This window comes from Mauremys mutica, chromosome 10 (genome assembly GCF_020497125.1).
Source record: "Mauremys mutica isolate MM-2020 ecotype Southern chromosome 10, ASM2049712v1, whole genome shotgun sequence".
In the NCBI taxonomy this organism is placed as follows: domain Eukaryota; kingdom Metazoa; phylum Chordata; order Testudines; family Geoemydidae; genus Mauremys; species Mauremys mutica.
The window spans coordinates 39,352,847-39,373,231 of record NC_059081.1 but is presented as its reverse complement, the minus strand read 5'-3'; the positions used below and the strand labels follow the sequence as shown (position 1 = coordinate 39,373,231).

Genomic DNA, 20,385 nt, shown 5'->3' with positions numbered 1-20,385 from the left:
TTTTGTTGCCCAATCACTTAGTTTTGTGAGAGCCTTTTGAAGTTCTTCACAATCTGCTTCGGTCTTAACTATCTTGAGTAGTTTAGTATCATCTGCAAACTTTGCCACCTCACTGTTTACCCCTTTCTCCAGATCATTTATGAATAAATTGAATAGGATTGGTCCTAGGACTGACCCTTGGGGAACACCACTAGTTACCCCTCTCCATTCTGATCCTTAGCTGATGTACTGTACTACCATAAGTAGTGTATTTAGCAATCAGAGCATTAAGATACAAAGATCTATGGCATCATTCTGTGGTATCTTATGAAAGTTTCTTCCCTCTGCACCGTGTAAAATAAGGGTATATGGACTTATCGTCATTAGCATCTTTAACAGAAAGTACAATTACAAAATGTGATTTCACTCCACAATCCTGGAGTGAAAACAATCATCAGATCCACTGTTGGAGGCCATCAATTCCTTTGTAGTTATCACTCACCCATGGTGAACCTCAGACGGAGGTTTGTATTTACTAATACTGACAAGAAGTCCAAGAAAATGTGACTTTTCTCCCAAAATCATACAAAAGAATTTGAAGGATAAAATTTTTTTTAAATGAAAAGTACTTTATGCTTTCATTTTAAAACCACACTTTAGTAACACCAGCCACAGAGATGCTTTACTAGTATCTACTGTCTACCCTAGATTACTCGGATCATGAAATCAAACCAATTCAAAATTCAGAGAATTAGAAACACATTAAAAAACTCTGCTGTTTTCTGAGTTGTCATGATGGGGGGGGGGGAAACTTTCAGACTATCTGCAGTGCCTCATTCCTCTAGGGAAAAATGTAATTCCTTATGTTTAAGAATCTAATAGCAACAAAACCTAGAAAGAGTTCTGTAAAGGTATAGAAAAGCAGACAACTTTAAAACATGCAGAATAAGCCTGAACAAACGCTAATGAATATTCAAGTCCTATAGACTTACCACCACTTTTCCTCCTGGCCCCTGACTTTGGACAGTTACACCCATCCACTGGTCTTCTTTACTCTCCGTTGCTGGATCAGCTGCATTATCACAACACAATTTTACACACTATGGTTAACTCATGTCAGAACATTTTGTGCTTTGATTATAAACATACAATTTTAATTCCAGTTTCAGAGGGGTAGCCATGTTAGTCTGCTTCAGCAAAAACAACGAGGAGTCCTCATGGCACCTTAGAGACTAACACATTTATTTGGGCATAAGCTTTCATGGCCCATAACCCACTTTATTTTTCACTCCATGCATCTGATGAAGTGGGTTATGGCCCACGAAAGCTTATGCCCAAACAAATTTGTTAGTCTCTAAGGTGCCACGAGGACTCCTCGTTAATCTTAATTCAGTATTTAACAACGCCATACAGTACCTGAAAGAGCCTTTAGGTGGCACTGTCTATATACTTTACCCATACAACAAAACCTTAATTGATGAGGAGGATTAGTTATATCAATGAAAAAGGATTTTGTTGTGGCTTTTCTTTTTTCATTAAGATATAACTTACACTTACTGAAGAACATGATCATAAGCAAAACATCTGGATTCAAAGTCATCAATATTGCTTTAGCAATTAAGCTAAGACTTGTTTTCAGTCAAAAAAATAAATAAGAAAAGCTGTAAAAACATTTAAAGAGGATAAGAATAAGTTTTCCTTGTGATCACTGATTTTAAGAAAAAGAAAGATGCTATATTCAGTGGGAGAGACCACTGAGGCCTACATCTGATAAGAAAAAACAGGCAATTGCTTCACTCGAAAGAAAAATATGGAAGAGACTACCGTTATCATCAAAGAGGACACGTGTGCAATGTGTCTCTGGGGATGTAATGTCACAGCTATACAACCCTCCAGTTCTGTTGGCTTGCTGGGATGGAAAGGCTCTCTCCCGAGGTGCTCCAACCAGCAATCTGTTGAGAGAGAAATAGAAAATCATATATTTTGAGGGACTTGAGTAACTTGAGAGAAGCAACAAGAGTAGAATCAGAGGATGCTATTTTGATCATATGTCAGTAGAGATCTGATTTGTAAACTATTGAAGGAGGATGGCATACACCATGACAATTTTTTTTTCAAGTAGACCATTTAAAAATTGTGTCTCTCTCAAAGCATGGTGGTTCTATGAAAACTGACTACAACAATGGCATTGTGAGGGTCTCCAATTATCATCTAATATACTCAGTTTACAAATATTTTTCCTTAATTGCCATCCAAGCAAATTCAGCCTGACATCCGAGAATCAAGTTGGATTCTTTATGGCTAGTTAACCTTCAACAGTAGTACAGAAGGTGACCCTGAAAATTTAAAAACCCAGAGTTTGTAGAAAATCAGAATTTACATCCAATGTAAAATTCTGTTACAGTATTTGGAAATTTGTTTTCCCAAATCAAGATGAAAAATTGAAATAAATTTTTTCACAGGATTAAGTTCCAAAAATTTGCTTCAAAATATTTCATTTTGACATTTCTGATCAAAACTAAACATTTTGACATTCTGGAATTGAAATGCTTAATTTTGGCTCAACACAACATTAATCTGTGTTCTCCTGACCTGCTGTGGTATAATGTGCTACAACCTGCTGTAGTTCGAGTGCCTTGTGCCCAGAGGCTGGGCTCCCCAGCCAGACTACATTTCCCATGAGTTTCTTTGCTCATGCCATTCCCACAACACATCCTATCAATTCAACAAGAGGTCAGACCCAGCCCGGAAGCCCAGCCCACAGAAAAAAAATGAGGGCACATGGCACCCAAACTAGAACTCGCATGAGGCAACATGGCAACTCACGTACACATATATTAATGTTGAACTGACCCATAACAAAATGTTTTGATTGATTCAAACTAAAATGCTTCTATTCAGTTCAACCTGAAACATAATATTTTGTTTAGATTTTCCTAATGGGAAAAAGTTTGCAAGATTTAAGTTTTTCAGAACCTGCATTTTCTGCTGAAAAAAAATCAATACAAAATTCCCAGCTCTATTAAAATTGCTTCAGGCCTTCTTTACACATCATAAAGGAGTAAAAAAGAGAGCATACCTTTATTTTCTTCTCCAGGTTACTGGATTTTTTTAAGGTATCTAAGTACTATCAGCTTGTGGTTGCAATAGCATAATCCCCAAACGTCTAAACATTTTTCAAATGGTTTTTGCCTAGGCAGCTGCTGTTTGTCCTTTGAGACTATTACTGTACCAGGTTCATGAACCAAGAAAAATCTTGAATTATCTTACATAAATTACTGCTGAATGGTGCTGTAAATCTTAAATCTTATCAGATGCACAAGACAGTTAAACAATCATACACATTATAAACAGGTTCTAGTGAAACAGGTTTAAATTATTAGGTCAATACAATTGGTACAGTCTAGAATGCATTTTCAAGTAGTGCCCAAAAAGGTATTAAAATGTGGTAGAACGAAACTATGCTGCAGCACTACATGTCTGCCCTATACAGCACAGCAGAGTGGGCTAAAAGACCGTTTCAGCACTGCAGCACAGGTCATTGTAAACATGCTGAGAACTATTAACTTTACATTTTAATTTATTTCATTCCTAATAACGTTCAATTAATCTTTAGTTCAATAAATCAAGCAAAACTTACTGTAATGGTTCAAGTCAAGCATCCCAATGCATGAACAATGCACTCTACTCACCCGGCATACCATTCTTAAATAGCAGAAGTCCATAATAGAAATTACTGTACTACCATCACAAAGTAAAGCTCAATCTCTGGTTTATGATGAGATATGCACAAAGCTAGTGATGCTGGGCCTTATGCACCACGATGAGTTTCATCTGCCTGAGGCAGTCCAAATGAATCAGATTGTATGTTGCCTAGATGAGTTCTGATGGATGCACATGAGTATCATTACAGATTGAGCATCTCTTTTTTACATCTGAGTAGTCATTGGACTGTTACTTATTCTACTTTTTTTTTTTAATAAAAGGAACCTGAACAAAAATAAATGTGAGCTTATGTTGAGAAATGTAATTGCTTCTGCAGCTGTGTGCATTCTGGAGTCTATTTTAGCTCTTTTGCTGGTGACCAAAACCCCTTCTTCCCAAGAAACCAGAACAAACGAGGATTTTAAAAAAAAATTATGTTTATTTTGGCAGGGGAAATAATAAAGATTAAAAACAAAATGCTTACTGTGAAAATGGAGTTAAGTGAGTTCTTGAATTTTTCTGAGGATGATTTGCCTATTTATTGCAAGCTCTCCCTTAATGCATAATGGCTATGACTAAAACTTTCAAACACAAGTACCTAAAGTCAGGCTTCTAGATCCATATTTAGACACCTTCATAAATATAGTCTGATTCTGAAAGTTGTTGAGTCAACAGGAGCAACATGTGGGTGCTCACCAGAGACTCAAAGGCTCAGGTTCTGTAACTGATTTTTCTACTTTATGTGCAGCTTAATATATTACCATTTATGTCACAAAATGTAAGCCATAAAATATAGATGTATAGCAAGTTAGCACTGCTGTCAGAACCTTAACTTTTTTACAATTTCAGTTGTGCAGACTTAGGGCTGATTACTGGCAAATAACCTCAAAGGGACCATGAATACAAATAAGTATTCAATCCCTGCCAACCAGTGTGGTGTTTGTGTGTGCTTGAAGCCATGGCTCATTGTAGTTAAAAGTACTTTACAGAGTAATGCTGTACAACACTAATAATTGTTCTATACAGACAGAATTATGGAGACAAAAACTTACTTGTTTTTCCAAAAGTATATGGGGAACTATACTACTCCCCCCACCACCGAAGACAACAGCAAAATTCCTATTGATTTCAGCTAGAGCAGGATCCGCCCCATGATTTTTTTTATTTTTTTTAAACACACACATGCAGTCTGTATACATTTCTAATAAGTGAGAGGAGGTGAGAATTGGCCATCCAGACACTATTAGGGGGAACTTTGCTGATCATTGTTCACTGAAAAAAGTCTGAATTTCAAATAGATAAATGGGAGCAACCTAGTTTCATCAAACCTAGTCCAATTAAGTGCTTAAAAATTATGAACAACTACTGCAATATCAAGCAAATCAAACAAACCAGCAATAGATTTCCAGTTTAACAGTCTATATGGAATACTAACCAGAAGACTATTTTAATTTAAATTTCCTTTCTGCTTTCATCAATAACACTTAACAAACTTAACAAGTGACTGTGATGGAACTGCAGCATTATATGCTTGCAGAATCCTTTATAAACTTTAATGAAAACTGGGGTAACACAAATAGAACTCAAAACTATCCCAGTTTCCCCCCCTATTTTTTTATGTAAACAATCCATCATTTGTGAAGTGGGACCTGCAGTCAAGATAAAAACCACATATCAGAGAGATTATTTTTAAAAAGTGTATTTGTTCATACCCCTCACTACTAACACTTGACCAAACTTCACTGGATGCTTTCGCAGCTCTAGTGAATGTCTTTATCTTGTTCATGTCTCAGTACTTTCCAAGAGACAATAAAATTTTGTAAACATATTTCTGTAAGAAATATAAATTCAGTGATTCATTACATCAACTTTAGACCAAACACTACGCTGCGTGAAACAAACTGAAAGGGAAAACATCCAATTAACATACTAGAAAGAAAATCCTGTTCATACACCCTATATTTGACATGCTCTTTTTTAAAGTGACAGGATTACGTTAATGATGCCAGCCTCATCACCATTATGCAGGCTGGAGGAAGCATAGAATGATAGAGTTAGAAAGGACCACAAGGCATTATTGAAAGTGTTTTCTGGCTAACAAATTACCTGCATCTACAAATAGGCTGAATAAAGTAGTCACAAGTATTTGCAGTTTTAATTTTGGTTACCTTCATCCACCACAAATATCCAATTTAAGGTTGCTATTACTGGGAACAGTGTAGGATATTGTGCACTACTGTACTTTTCAAAAAATTGCAGCATAAACACAAGTAACACAAAATTAGGAAAGTGATGAAGGTAAGCGCTGCAGTGGCTGAACTTTCACTCTACAGACCGCTATGGAGGAGAGAGTGATTCTCTTCTAAATGCTTTTTCTCCCACAGTCCCAGTGCTTGGTTCTCAAAGAGTTTAATTATATTGACCAGAAAGAAGAGCTCTGATGACTATTGGTAATTTACAGACCATAGTTTAATCCTATTTGTGTTACCCACTCTCCCTCCCCACGGCAATACACTCCTTTTGTTTGCCACACTCACTGATTTCATATCAGATGAAATTTTAAGCTTTTCTGGGCAGAGACAATTTCTACCATAGTACAATATGACCCTGCTGACTGAGGCATCTGGATAACCTTCAGCAGGAGACTGAATCTGAGTCTTTGTCCCCTAAGTTTGTGTGTCTGCAATGCTGCCAATTAAGGAATCTAGTCCTTGAGCTGAAGCAGTAGATGCTCATGCTTTTAGCAGTGAAGATCCCAAGTTCAAACCTCTTTCTCAGCATAAGCAGGGGCAATTACATTCTTGCAACACTTGTAAATAATTCTATATTGAAGGCATTTATGAAAAATTTGACTTAGAAGATGGCAACAGCCCATAACCATGAAGAGATCACAGGGAGAAAGTCAAGTGGGAAACATTCTGTGTACGGTCAGAGCAGATTGTGCCAGAAGTTAATGAGAGATTTGCATTGACCTCAGTAGGAACAGGATTGGCCCTGTGCGTGTGAAAGCACTGTTCCAACCCATTCTAGGCATCTATCTCCAAGTGAGCTCTGTCCCTATAAATGTCTTGACTGTTGTTGGCTTTTTAAAAATGAAGGTAGACCACTCAACCCACACAACATTGCTAAAACAAGCTGGTCAATACAACACAGAAGTTTAATTTGAAATGTTAGTGTCACAGACACCATCTCTGCTTTATGATTGGATTCAACTCTCAGAAGTGATGAAAACAAACAGTACAGGTCACTGCCTACATACCTAGTGGGGTCTATTCTTCTCTCTGTATACTTGCGTAATTCCTGTTAACATGCACATGAGTTATATGGTATATCATCAAGAGATCAGCCCTCCTTCCCCCCATCAACACCCAAGATCTCCCAAAAATCCAAGAGGTGTTTATGTTAGTGCAGAACTGCTTTGTGACACTTTCTACAAAGATGAACACCATTTACAGTTTGTACCAATGGGTATGTTTAGGTCATTAATACGTGACATCCTGCCTAGAGTACAGGGGACTGTACTAGAAGACCCCTCAAGGTCCTCTCCAGTACTATAATTCTATGACTCCATGGGTGTATTTTCAAATTATCAGTGTAAAGATGCTTCCCAGATACATCACTAACCTGTTTTCTAAAGCCCTGGTGTTTAAAGGATTGTGGTTTTCATGGCTCTCCTTAAAGAGCAGATTGTGTCATAGGGAATGGGAGAAGAAATGGACAGCACCAGAAGGGGCAGGGTAAGTAACCACTAAGCAAAACTAGGGAAGGCAAACTAGCCTCTGTTCTGATGTATAGGAAGGGTCAACCCCTATGGTTCTGTGCCCAAATAAAGTAATCGGAAAAACAAATGCTCTGCCTTCACACTCATTCAAAGAGCCTATTGCATATGGATTTTAAGGATCTTTTGCAGATCTCCACTCTTACCCAAAAACCCCTCAATGCCAAATGGCCAGAAGGTTACAAGAATATCCTGATTCTGACATGTACATTCTGGTTCACCAAAGAATGTCATGTGAGGTCTTAAATGAAAGCCAGGGTCATTGGTCATTAACATAGTCTGTGAAAGGCATATACAAATACTAGGTAAGGAGTTATGTATGTATACTGAAGATATGTTCTTACATTCTGTATCACAGCAGAAGTGGGGAAACAGGTTGCCTATGAGACAAGGGATGTTTATTCACCTGCCTATCTGTTGGCTTGTAAATTCAGCATTGTGAGCTAACACAGGGCTGCAGAGGCATGTTGGCCCCTTCCGGGAGCGGGGTGGCCATGTGGTGCACTACGGGCTGGCAGTGTAGGGGGTGGCCCAGCTCGTGATTGGGAGGAGGTGCTGATTTACGTGAGTGGGGTCGAGGCAGGCAGGGATCCTGCCTTAGACCCGCTGTGCCGCCGATCAGGAGCTGCCCGAGGTAAGTGCCCCCCAACAGGAGCCAGCACCCTATGCCCCCTCCTGCACCTTGAACCCCCTCCTACATCCCAATCCCTGTCTGATGTCCAGAAGGAGGTGAGATGCAGACCAACTGAAAGTCTCTGGGTAAAGATAAAAGGGGTAGGGAAGGTAGGGATCTATTACATAATGGTAGAGATCTATTACAGACCACCAAATGAGAAAGAGGATGAGAGATTTCTAGAATAGAAACATTCAAACACAAGAACTGGCAGTACTGGGAGAGTTAAACTTTTTCACACCTTTTGGGTGGAGTTCTGGGAGAGAATGTGTTTAAGTACTTGGAAGTCTGGAGGGCACCCAGAGCAGCCAGCCAATGGGGTCCAAAACTCAGAAACAGATGTCAGAAGGTCTGTGCCCTGAGAGTGTGCCTTCAGACCCCTAGATTAGGGGCAGTGGCTTGACTCCAGGAGCTTGAAACATACCAGGGATCCAGAGCAGCAGAGGCTTAGTAATCTTAGAGGGTAGCTTGAAGGAGGCACTGGAATCTGTGCCAGTAGGTGACTCTGCAAAGCAATCCCACTGAAATGAAGTCAACTGTATTATGAGCTGTATTTGTCAAAGAGAAGCTAGTGATTAGGTTTGTCCTGCTATTGCATTTCATTTTTCTAATGACCATGATTTCACAAGCTCCATATTTCTTATCTGCCAGAAACATGCTGTAACTAGACTCACTTTCTATTACCTAAGATATCCTGAAAAGTCTGAACCTGTCAGTTATAGCTCTTGGTTTTGCATCAGCTTTTCTTCATACACTCTACAAAAGGCATCTCTCTTTCAACCAAGAGCCTTATAAAATAAAATGCAACACCCATGTACATAATCTACCGTGCTGCTTTTCTGAAGTGTGCACTCAGAAGGGCAGTAATTAGAATATGGAAAAAGCCATAAGCAATTTGAAAAAATTTGCACTACTTTCCCATAAGCAATTTGAAAAAAAGCTTAAAACATCTAGTTGCTGGATATATTATATTCTCATGTGCACAGAAAGCTTTATTAGTTATATTCTGATCACCCAGTCTACGCACATTCACTATGAAAATGAACTATTGATTTTTCTCTATTGATTTAACCCCTTACCCAACTCCACAATTGTATTTACAGTTCTGGGTTTTGGAGTCTCTGCAAAGCAAATCTTAGCAGCTGGGAAGACAAATTTCAGTTCTAAAACCATATACTGCTGGCATTGTCCAGATGAATCTCTCACTACAGGCTTTGATAGCACTTTTTGGCCAAACATGGGTGAGCACCCACATTGCTGTCAGACTGTTACTTAGGCCTGGTTTACAGCTAAAACTTAGGCTGACTTAGCTACATCGCTCAGGTGTGTGAAAAATTTCAGCCTTGTGCAGAGTAGTTAGGTTGACTGAACCACTGTAGAAATTTTTTCCATTGATAGAAGAACTTTTCCATCAACCTAGCTACTTTTCCCAAAGGTGTGAATTTACTACCATGACAGAAACACCACTTCCATCCTATAGATGCTACTTTTATGACTTTTCTCAAATATTGGCAAACAGTTTGTGCCCCTTATAATTGTTAACTCTGCAGCAAATAGTCCCTTCTGAATAGCTTATTGGCATCACTATATATAGTTGCCAAAGTCAAGTCAACATACACACAAGCCAACAACATGACTCCAGTTATAAAACCATCATGGCCCTCAGTTAAATGCAGATTACAGGACAAAAAGGGTTACTATCAAAAATTCAAATAAGTTTGTAGAATTTTAATATGAAAATTCTTCTTTCTACTGCAATAAAAACTTTTCCTTGAATTCCGAGCCTAATCAAAAAGGAAATGTGGTATTAGATAAGTCACCCAAAAAGATACAATGTATTCAAATAAACTGAAAACGCAGATAGTCACCTCACTTGGAAGAGCACCAATCTGTTAAAATGTTTTATAGTAGTACAGACCATAGTTCAAAAAGAGTTGTATGTTTATTCAGAACACCCAAACAGCTTCTTTAGTTTAATTCCATACATACGTACAGAGTAGTATCAAGGAGGTAAACTGAAATTAATGAGATATTATTAAAAAGATACAGATCTCCTTCTTTAGGGTGAGTAGGAACGGACAAACTGCATGGAGTTCAAGGTTTTTCAAGGTCTCAGAACAACTTACTTGTTCACAAAACTAACCGAAGATTGAGAGCTTAAGCCTCCGAAGTTAAAACCATTTCCTTACACACACACAGTTTTCTCCACTGCTTTTTTCTTTTCAGTCTGATTTAAGCAGAACATGAGGCAAACAACACTGGAGCTCAAGTACAACTTTTGAGACCCTGATATTGCCTAACTTTCAGTCTGAAAGAATATGAGTTCTCCCTTTTGTAGTTGTTAGAACTCAGTTGGAACTCGGCTGACAATCGCTAATGTTTCCTTGCTACATGTGTGGGGAAAAAATGTGAAAAGAAAATAAACTGATTGCTAATCAATGTTCTGAGACATCACAGTCACAATCAACAAATGTCTCAGTCTCACCAAGTACGATTTGTGCTGATGAAAATGTAACTTGGGCTTATGCAGTTACCCCCTGTGCTCAAAATCCATCCAATATTACTCTCTGGTATGTATGAAAAAAATTATTTATTTCTGACAGCTTCAAATGAGTGCATTGTGTCATCTTCACCTAAGACTTGGCTCCCATAAATGGAGACTACAGCTCACATCAAGTGAATATGGAGAAGTGAATATGAATAAGTGGGAAAACAGTGAGCAGTTTTCATCATGTTTCACTGTAGAAAGCAAAGGCCAGGTGCAGTCAGTAGGTTTAACGGTTACAAAACTTTAGCACCATATATAGTAGAACAGGGAAATAAAATTATAACAGTGGTCCTTTATCAAGAATGGTAGAAAATAAACAGCTATGAAAATTGAACCAAGAAAGCCTCAGACTTGCTATCAGCAACACCTGGTTGCCTAGTTTGGGAGTTCCCTGAATAAACATGCATTTTCTTTTGAACTTCAACCTGTGCTTGTGCTGCTGTGCAAACATCGCTTACTTTCAAGCGCACTGCTTTGTAAGTGTGATGCGACATTCAAAGGCTGTTTTCAGTTTTGTTTTGCTGTGCATTTACAAGATGTCATGCATCCGACAAAGTGGGTATTCACCCACGAAAGCTCATGCTCCAATACGTCTGTTAGTCTATAAGGTGCCACAGGACTCTGCTGCTTTTACAGATCCAGACTAACACGGCTACCCCTCTGACACTTGACAAGATGTACTTTGTGGACCCAATTTTCAGAGGTATTGAGCACCCAAAACTCCAAACAGAAGCCTACAGGAACTGCGGGAGCTCAGCATTTCTGATAAAAATCAGGCCCCAACTCTTCATCAGCAGTTCATCTATTTACACAGCTATTATCCATTTTGGCACTTAAGTCCCACACAATGTAGAATGTTCTTTAGACTTGAGTCAGCAGATGAAGTTACAGAAAAGGTGGTTCGTGATTACTCTGTCTTGGTATTTCCTGGTATCTCAAAGATTCCTCATTTCCTTGAAAGAAGGATGTATGAGCAAAAAGAAGTATACGAGCATAGTTTACACAGTGGCATTGGAACAATTTTTATAGTGGGGGTACTGAAACTGTAAACCCTGTATATGATGGAAACAACTTCAAGCCAGGGGGTGCTTCCACACCCACAGCATCCCTAGTTGCAGCTCCCCTGAGCTTAGAGGTTGCTGAGGAGCTTATTACTGACTGTAAAATACAGATTTCAGGTTCTGTATAGTATACTAAAACAGGGCTTCTAAGGCACTTTTCCATGGTGTATAGTACAACCAGAGAAAGCATCTTATGGAGCATCTCTCATTGTTGATCCTGGGGATGTCCACCCTTTCTAATGATAATATCCCTATAGAAACTACAGCAATTGCTTACAGAGGAAAGTAATATTATGAACATGTATTTTTAGCTGTGATTTAGCAGTTGGAAACAAGGAAGAGAGCCAACATCATGCACAGAGCCAGCTGTACATGGACCACATCAGCAAGTGCTTTGTGAACCACGATTTGAGAACCATTGCTTTAAGGTTTTACTAAGATTCCTGAGCACTGTACAAGTATAGTCTCTTTCCATATATTTTACAGCAGAATACTTCTGAGTTGCTCATTCAAATAAAATGGCTAAATTGGACTCTTGTCTGCAAAGCAAGAATACCTGTATGCAGCCTCTAAGAAGTACTGGGCACTTTTCATTTCTTAGATACAAGGGGATGTTCCATCTTATCATGAGTACCACACATCCTATGCTAAAGGTGCAGAAGGGCTCTGAGCACAACACACAAGTTAAGATACCTGAGGCGCCATTATTTTTAAGTGTTTATAACCTTTTTAGGGGTGATAAAGGTCAAAGAGAACAGTCATTTAAAAGTGACAGACACAATCCACTAAGACAACACTTTAAACAAATCTTTCTTTTTTCTACTGTACAGCAGCTTGCTTGTGTATATCCAAAACAAATTACAATAATTTAATTTCTTAGAAATAAATACACCTCTACCCCAATATAACACGACTTCGGATATAACGCGGTAAAGCAGTGCTCCGGGTGGAGGGGCTGGATCAAAGCATGTTCGATGTAATGCAGTTTCACCTATAATGCAGTAAGATTTTTTGGCTCCCGAGGACAGCATTATATCGAGGTAGAGGTTACTCATGAATTTCCCATATCATTTTGTACAACTTGTTTCTTTCAAAACGTCCCTAAGTATATTTGCATCTTAATACCCCAAGTCTTAGCAAGCATACTACCATAAGATGGTAACTTTATATCAAAATATATTTCATTGAAAAAGTTAAATACAGTCTGTCCATTTGGTGTGGATCATTTTCGCTTGCTTGTTTTTAGAGTCCATTGACCTACTAGCCAGCTTTCCTTTAGCCTAGTTTTATTCCCTTCCATCTCACCTTTCCAAACCACTTTGTTTCTACCAGTCCTGGGATACAGATTTTTTTTCAGTTCCAACTTGATTTTGAAATGTTAAAAAAAAAAAAGTGCCACAGAATAGATTTTAACAACAGTCATTCTACAGTGGATCTGGCTATTTCTATGAGCAATTTGCCAGATAACAGTCACATTTGGAGTGAAGCTTTGACTAGTTTAACAAAAGAAAATTGGACTGGGGCACACACTGTGGCTGATGAAAGATTTACTTCTATAAAAACACCAGGCATCTAATCAATATACTGCTTTGGGAACCGTTCTGTTTTATTTTGCGAGATGGAGAAACCAGACAGCACTGAATTAGATCTGGAAACCAATCTCCTCTGTAATTAGCCTCACACGGAATACCATTTGTGGGAAGTCAGTCTACCTGCCCTGTTTCTGAATGACGAGTTATTTGCCTTATTTAAAAATCAAGGTTAGTTGTATTTAAAAAAAAAAAGCATTGCATGCAGCGCTTTAATCTGCTCAGCTATGTCTATGACATAAATTTTGTGCAAGTCACTTAATCTCACTTTCCCACATTTTCCCTCTCTCTAAAAGGGGGTAACATCCACCATTGCAAATTGCTTTGAGATCGTCAGATGAAAGATGCTATACCAGTTGTTTTTTTAAGACTGTTTATTACCAAAACAGATTTCTAACAAACTTGAGATAATATGACTTTTTCCTACACTTTGATAACCCCATTATGCAAATGTACAATGGCCCCAACCTATTACAAATTCAGTCCATCAAATGAGCCTGATCAAACCAACTTTATCTGAAGCTTCTACTGAAATCGCTAATTAAAAAAATAAAAGCTAATTAAGACTGTTTGTCATACCTCCCATGCAAGGAAAGACTTTTTTCTACCTGGGCATCATGATTGGAAGAAAAGGGTGAATTAGGGCTTGTCTGCATACAAAAACTGTACCACTTACCCTCCCAAGAGTGGGTGCAGATACATCTAAATAAAGGTGTATATAGCTTATTCCTGTAGCAAAGAGGAAAACGCTGTACGGATATAAGGCCACCTTAATATCAATCAATATAACTCCATCCACACTAGTGGTTGCAACTATGTAATTGCAGTACAAAAAAAATCCCCCTGCTAACCATAATAGTTAAATTGGTTTAAAAAAAATTGAGCATGGAAAAGGAGCAACTCTTCCTAATAAAAACCTGACATGCAATTGCAACAATGTGGAAATTCCTTCAGTCTCCAAGATTACTGCTACATACCATCCACTTTGTTTCACCACCACCGATCTGCATCTTCATCCCAAGCCCCAATACAGTTATTCCTTCTGCAGAGGCCAGTCTAAAAGCTTCTTCCTCAGCATATTTACGAGAGGAGAGCTGAGATTGTGAGCAGAAGGTTTCTCCAAGTATAAATAAGACTCCAATATCTAGAATACTAGACCATACAATGCTCTTTCAAATGCTACTGTTATGGAGGGATTTCTAAATCTAAATGGCATGTTTGTCCCAAGCTCTGCTCCTTTGAAGCAATACAGCACACAGCATTGTGGGCCCTGTTTTATGCACAAGACATGCTTCTGAAGGCACTTCCTTAAACCTCTTCATCTTGACACACACATGCTCTATGCTCTGTCTTTCTACCTTTCTTCAGCTGACTGGGTCATAGTTTCACTCTAAAAAGCAATACAAATCTTCTTGTGCCAGTCAATGAGATTAATGCTGCAACTGGTGTTTGTGAAGCTGTTTGCCAGCTGAAGCTTTCAGGGTTCTGATTCCACACAGAGCCTCAATTCTTAGCTCCAAGTACCATTTCTGTTCAGACTGGAATTAGAGAAAAACACACAAATAGCAAGTATGCCACAGCCACCATCACTCCTTTGATTTCAGTTTTCATTTGAACAATGAGGGCTGGGGGACAGAGTCTTCTTCAGTTCTTCCCTCCTCAGACTTTTGCTGGTAACAGTCATGCTCTTCAGATAAACTTTATCCCATCCCACTGACATCTAGGATTCTCAGTCTGGAAGGTACCAGATGTTTTACTTATTAAAATGGATGTGTTAAGTATCATGACCCCTTTGGACAAAAGAATGATTCATCAATAGCTTCATTGAAGACATGAGGTTTACAGTTTAAGTAGGCAGCATGATTGTGTTCTGTGTCTGACTACATGGCAGAGCTCTGCCCATCTGTCTGTGCATGTCTACATCAGCCTAGTCTGGAAGAAAGGAGCAGGACAGCTGTGTTATTGTTCAGCCCTTTCTTTTTCCATTAACTTTTATGCATAGTTCTTGGACTGGATTTAAGTTCAATGATTTTTATAATTTACCACCTTTGCTCAAGGATAGAATGAACATTTGACAAAAAGAATTCTTTTCCTTCTGTCCTCAACCTGTACATTCAAATATTAATTTAAATTGAACAAGGACAACTGCCTTCTCTCTCTTTCCCCAGTTCAAGGTCTGCTCTTGTTTGCACTGACTATGTACAATTTTTGTTCCGTTTGCACTGGCCTACCCTCACCTTCAGTCTGGGAGTATGCAAGGTTAGTTTTTAGATCTGATTCCTTTCCTATTTCTGAGACATTTTTAATACTGTACTCTGATCACATCAGAATTGACTAAGCTAGCCATATAGGGTGTTCAGAAGGTTGAATTATTTACTATAATATTATTTAATAAAAACTGTCTTGAATACTAAACTATAATCACAAATTCACCCCTTTCAGAAAGGATGAGTGCAATAAAAGGGAAGAGTAAGAACTTATAAAACTGTTCTTTTTACCAAAATTGCTTTATTTAGGCTTGGCTGAATTCAATTTTTATAATTAACAGATACATCTTAAAAATAAATATTGACTTTTTCTGTTATCTGTTTAAATTCTCACGGTTGTACGAAATTGCAAAGGAGGTCAATGACAGCAGACACTGAGATTCAAAAATGTGAATCTTTATAACTGTTAAAAAACAAATTGTCAGCATTCTGTGTCAAAATATACAGATTAAATATCCTTAAATCAAACTCAAATTAGTTCTCAAGCAACATTTTTTTCACTTTGCCTATCAGTACATTTCAATTACCATGGATGGAAAAATTGTGTGTTGGTTTGGTGCATGCAGTGAAATTGATGTTTATTGACATTTACTAATAAAAATCTAATCCTTCCAAGCCTAGTTATATTATAAAGATGTTCTTACAAAGGCTGCCACATCCATGTTTTCTGCACCCAGTAATCTCAGCTTGCAGAACACTGTTAGTTATTGTTCTAAACACAATGTTATTGTTCCAACCTAATGAGAGACTAATCGAGCTGCCTAAGACTTTTTAAAATGAGAAAGATGCAAGCTATCAACCCATACTGCTTCTTAGCTCATCATCTCTGCCATCTGCATATATCCTCTTTTCAGAGAGTCAAGGCCAGATTCAACCCCCATATAAGCTACTGAAACTCCATCAAAGAAAATGGAATGGCATGGGCTCACATTAGGAATGTATTTGACCCTCAGCCTCAACATACTTAAAGATGAAAATATATTAAACCGAGCAGAGTGATTGGCTGTGTGCATCTTCCAATAGTTTAAAAAAAAGTTTTACAACCTTTAACTGTAGCTGCTGATCCAACTTGTTTTTTGAAAGTTGGAGACTATTTATCATCATTATGCACACTGGGCGAAATCCTACAGTCCTTCCTCAGGCAAAACTCCTCCTGAAGTCAAGGGAACAAAGCAACGAATTTTTCTTTTATTTGGTCCTAATATTTAACAATGCTGTTTTAAAAGGCATTGTGCTAAAGAAGTATGTCACCATGTTCTCTTGCTTAGTCAGAGTGGGTACAGTCTGAGGTCTTGCCTACACTTGAAAGTTCTACTGCTTTAACTTTACTCACACAGTTGAAGCAGCAATATCCCTCTACTGCACATGCAGTTTTACCAGCGTAAGAGTGTTCATACCTGCACATCTTATTCCAATTCAGCAAAGCAAAATAAGCAATAGATGTATAAAGCACCTTATACTGCTATAACTGTATCTACAATAGGGCTTTTACCAGCATAACTATGTCAGCAAAATAAAATAAATAAAATCAAACCCCTTACCAGTAGAACTACACTGTATAACTTTTTGAGCGTAAAACTAGGCCTGAGAAATGGACTGCAGTGAAAAGCTTCATTGAGACCATGAAGGGTTGCTTATTCCAAGATCCCAATTTTACATTGTTCAAACATTCTCCACTGAAAAATGACAAGTTCTACAATTCATAGTACAGTAGGTGCATGTGTTTGCATAAATACATTGTTGCAGTGTTATCCTCCTCAATCTTTTGACATAATTCAGCTTCCCTTTTGCCTTGAGGCTCTCAAGATGCTCTAGGCTTCAGTGGCTCTCTCAAGTGGACAAAGTTGTGCCAATTAGAGAATCAGTTTTAAAACTAAAAATTAAACTTAAATAACTAGAGATGTGATTCTAAACCAGTCTGGTCATAGCCCTGTGTGAACACTTATTTTTGGTTTAATAATTGCTTGTTTCAATTTAGATTAAACCAGTTCCTGGTCAATTTAAACTAAACTGAAGTAAGCTTGATTTAAACAAAAATAAGAGTGTCCACACAGCCTTTTATCCCAGGTTAACTATATCACTTTTTTTAAGTCACATCTTTGTAAAACCAGGGCAACTTTCTAGTTTAGATGAGCCCAGAGACCCCATTTGCTCCCAGTTCTCCTCCTACATCTCTGACCACTCTTTCAACCTCTCCTTTAGTGGGTGATGATCCTCCACCCATCACTGTCAATGTCCTTCAGAGTTCTGTCCTTGGACTCTGAAATCTCTCCTCCTCCATCTGTTGTAATAGGAATGGGAGTCAATAGTGACCCCTTTCACATGACAGGAGTAGTAACCTTTTGCAACCCATGTCAAGAGACTGGACCAGGTAATGAGAATGGTGGTAAGAGACTGCTTTCTATGTGCGGCACACTTATTACAGCAGATAGTTCCTTATCGTCAACTGTCCCTTGAGATGAGCCACAGACAACTCAAATGCAGAGGGAAAAAACCTGAGCTCTTTATCTTTCCTTGCAAAACCTCCCTTTCTCCTCCACTGGTGAAAATTCCATAATTCTCCCTGCCACTTAGGCTAACAAACCAAATCGCTTTCAATTTCCTCTCTTTCTCCCATCACACTGATATCAATGACCTTATTACTTTTCCTTCTGTATCATCTCCAAAATCTGTCCTTTCTTCTCTATTGCTAGCACCAGGCCCTAATGCTCTCATACCTCAACTTCCGCACCCTATTTCTCCTCTCCAGCCTCTCTGACACTCATCTTGCCCCCGCTATTCTGTCCAGAATGCAGCTACAAACTGATCTACCATCACACATAAAGGCGGGAAGGAATCCTTTGGATTAGGTTACCCAAGTATAGGATGTAGGGAGAGAACAGGTGTATGTCTACACTACAAGCACTACAGCAGCAGTGCTGCAACTACACCGCGGTAGCATAGACACTACAGTGACAGAATGGGTTTTTCTAATCACGCTAGTAAATTCATCATCTCTAGAGGTAGGTCAATGGAAGAATTCTTCTATCGACCCAGCGGGGTCTACACTGGGACTTAGGTCAGCTTAACTATGTCTCTCAGGGGTTTGGATTTTTCATGCCCCTAAGCAACATAGCTAGGTTGACCTAAGTGTTATGTGTAGGAGGGGGAACAAGCACAGGCGCCAGCTTTCAATTGTCCCAGGGATGCTCAGCCCCAGGCCCCACCCCCACTCCACCAAAACCCCACCCCCAACCTGCCTCTTCCCACCCCCACCCTGCCCCCACTCCGCCTCTTCCCGCCCCCTCCCACAAGCGCATCCCGTCCCTGCTCCTCCCTCTCCCTCCCAACACCTCCTGCACACCATGGAACAGCTGATTGTGGTGGGTGGGAGGCGCTGGGGAGGGATCTTGGCTGCCAGTGGATGCTAAGCACCCACTCATTTTTTCCCATGGATGCTCCAGCCCTGGAGCACCCACAGAGTCAGCATCTATGGGCACAAGGACAAAATCCAAAGGATCAGACCAAAGGGATCACTCACCAACAACACTGGAAGAACAGTCAGAGCAGTAGGAGAATCAAGAAAGCATAGAGTCTACTCTAAGTGCAAAATTTTCAAAACCATTGACATGACCAGGGAACTTAAGTCATATTTTCAAAAGTGATATACGCATGACGAGCCAGATTAACAAAAGTATTGATGTGCCTAAAGATTGGGGCCTGATTTAAAACTTATGTTGACATAATTACAGCACTCAGTGTGAAAAATCCATGGACCTACATACTGTTACTCAACACTGACAGAAAAACCATTTCCATCAGTATAGACTGCGTCTACACTGTTGAGTTACAGCAGCATAGCCACAGTGCCACAGCTATGCTGCTATGGTGCCCCTGGTGGAGACATGGCCTCAGATAGGTAGTGGTATTTACAAAGGTGCCTAAGTGAGTTAGGTTCCTAATTCCCATTGATTTCAGAGATCTGGACTTTGCTCTCCCCATCCAGACAGTTTAACTTTCATCTAGGTCCTCAACATCTTGAATCTTGACTACTGCCATCTCCTCCTTTCTTGAAAAAATGTTATCCCTTTAAATCTATTCAAAACACTAATTTCATTGGGGCTACTCTTGCACGTAAAGTTACGCACAGGCTTAAAGGCTCCTATGATTGGCAGTCTAAATCACAACATTCAGGCTGACACACTTTCAATTTGTGTGACTTTGCAAAGAACTAAATCAAAAGTAACCCATGGCAGTCAACATGAATTGTGACGTTTTACTCTATCTACAAATATCATTATGACGTACATATAAATTCCTTGTTTTATAATTATAATTTTTTTAATCATTAAATTAACTCTAGGAATATATATCCATTGCATCCCGTGAATGAGGAAAAGGATGATCAAAAGCAAATGCTGTGCTATATTAAAGGCAACTGCCCTTAGCCCTTTATCTCAGTTACACTTCTTCAGACTTCTCCAGCCCTCATTCTACTGATTTTAACAATTCTCACTCTGACTCAAACACTGCCAGTAGGGAAATGAAAATCATTTATCTTAAAAAACCTCATCAGACAAGGGGCAGGAGGAGGAAGAGATTAAGGAAATGTAACAGAGATAACTGTGGTTGCCTTTAATGAAATGTAGTTTGCTTTTATCACCCTTTTCATCAGTCACAGGCTGAAATGGGTAATATATTCCTAGATTCAAATAACGACGCCTGAGGCTTCTTTATTTGCTGCTTGGCGGTTGTTGGGTTGGTTTGCGGTTTGTTTGTTTTGGGGGGGGGGGGTTGGTTGTTTTT

The 20,385-nt window shown here is 39.0% G+C and overlaps 1 protein-coding gene across 3 annotated transcripts in view; it reads right to left on the bottom strand.

Annotated features, from left to right (window-relative positions):
- The window catches only part of ITGA6 (integrin subunit alpha 6), a 170,502-nt gene that overhangs the window by 39,155 nt on the left and 110,962 nt on the right, over nucleotides 1-20,385 (bottom strand). For all 3 annotated transcript variants that reach the window (XM_045033043.1, XM_045033041.1, XM_045033042.1), the window contains 2 exons: nucleotides 1,804-1,931; nucleotides 972-1,051 (listed from right to left, as the gene is read on the bottom strand). In XM_045033043.1, the coding sequence (XP_044888978.1) occupies nucleotides 972-1,016 (45 nt within the window). In that variant the 5' untranslated portion in view covers nucleotides 1,017-1,051; nucleotides 1,804-1,931. The remainder of the gene's footprint in view (nucleotides 1-971; nucleotides 1,052-1,803; nucleotides 1,932-20,385) is intronic.